The 1,471-nt window shown below is 62.9% G+C and overlaps 1 protein-coding gene across 1 annotated transcript; it reads right to left on the bottom strand.

The window, feature by feature from the left end:
• Positions 1 to 4: 4 nt before the first annotated feature.
• Positions 5 to 1,399, bottom strand: LOC100474098 (leukocyte immunoglobulin-like receptor subfamily A member 2; the record flags this gene model as incomplete). The annotated part of the gene is made up of 4 exons (XM_034650290.1): positions 1,243 to 1,399; positions 774 to 1,055; positions 322 to 621; positions 5 to 97 (listed from the first exon to the last, which is right to left on the bottom strand). Coding segments are annotated over exons 2-4 (487 nt in total), but the record flags the coding sequence as incomplete, so codon positions are not given.
• Between the last annotated feature and the right edge of the window lie 72 nt (positions 1,400 to 1,471).

Here is a 1,471-nt window from a genome sequence, read left to right as displayed (position 1 = left end):
CCAAAGCCAGTCTCTGAGCGACACTGGAGGGTCAGGCTGTCTCCAGACTGCACCAGGGAGCCCGGCTGGGCTGAGAGGGAGGGCTCCCTGTAGACACCTGGTCAGAAGGGGACAGTGGGATGGGGGACACACGCCGCACATTGGCCCAGGGCCTGCAGTGAGGCTCTCATGGGTCCCTCCCAAGGCCTCCCACCTGTGGGTCTGGCCCCAGGAGGACCGTGTCCCCCACCCCCATCAACCCCAGGGCTCCACTGGGCATATGGCTTAGGTCAGTCATCTGGGCCCAGGAGGTAGGTGGGGAGGGGGAGAGGGCCCCCTCACCTGTGACCTGAAGGTGTAGAGGGTCACTGGGCTGTGACCACATATACGGGTATGACTGGGGAGAAGCATAGCATCTGTAGGTCCCCGCATGGGAGGTGTTCACAGGGCCCACAGGGAAGAGTGCGTGGTACGTCTCAGGATGGGACGTCAATTCCACGTGTTGGGGCGTATCAGCTCCCCCCTCCTTCAGCAGATGCAATGACCCCCATATCACCTGTGAGCTACAGGACAGGGACACGGTCCCTCCCAAGACCACCACAGGGCCTGGGTTGGCTGAGAGAGAAGGTGCGCCATACACTCCTGAGGGAGAAGGGGGGAGCTGTGTTACAGGGGCCATCACTCCAGGTACCCCATGTACTGTGGACCGTGAGCGAGGGGTCCCCTGAAGCCACACTCCATTCCCTTCTGCCTGGAGGAGGGGCCCAGGAGGAGGGGCTGGCTCCTGCCCTTACCTGTCACCACCAGGGGCAGGAAGTCACTCCGCTGTGACCAGCTGTTCCTGCTGTGATACACACACTGGTATCGCCCTGCACTGTGTGAACTCATGGATGCAAAGGGGAAACTGGCCTTGTTGCTGGAATCCGGTGAGGTCTCCCAGAAGGGCTCAGGGACCCTCTCTTTATACAGATAGTAGCCGTCAGCCCGCAGAGACGCCTGACACCAGATGGTCACAGGCCTCCCCTTAGTGACTATGAGGCCAGGATGAGCCCAGATCGAGGGTTTGGGGAGGGTCCCTGGAAGGGAATCCCATGGAGAGTTACAAGGGTGCCCTTCTCCCCCCAGTTTTCCATNCTCCCCTCAGTTTTCCACCTGTCACCCCAAGGCCCCTCCCACACTGGTCACCATCAGCCCTGACCCTCTGTGCCCTCCAGCTGCCCAGGGGGTTTTTGGGCAGAAGCAGGAGGTGTGGGGAGGACTCACCCGCGAGCGGCTGGTCCCACAGGCCCTGACACAGCCCTGGAAGAGAGTTCCTGTGAGTGCGTCCCCCACCCACACGTAGCTGCTCCAGGCCTGGTCTGGGCCCCTGGGCACTGGGTCACATCTGGGGCTGAGCACACTCCCCCCCCCAGAAGTCCTGCCCCCCACTGATCCTCCCCAGTCCTGAGGTCTCCCAGGGACCAGGGCCTGGGGCAGGGGGGAGGGTGGCCCC

This window comes from Ailuropoda melanoleuca, unplaced genomic scaffold (genome assembly GCF_002007445.2).
Source record: "Ailuropoda melanoleuca isolate Jingjing unplaced genomic scaffold, ASM200744v2 unplaced-scaffold1552, whole genome shotgun sequence".
NCBI classification, from domain to species: domain Eukaryota; kingdom Metazoa; phylum Chordata; class Mammalia; order Carnivora; family Ursidae; genus Ailuropoda; species Ailuropoda melanoleuca.
Note: the sequence above shows the minus strand (reverse complement) of the source record. Positions and strands in the feature narration are given on the sequence as shown.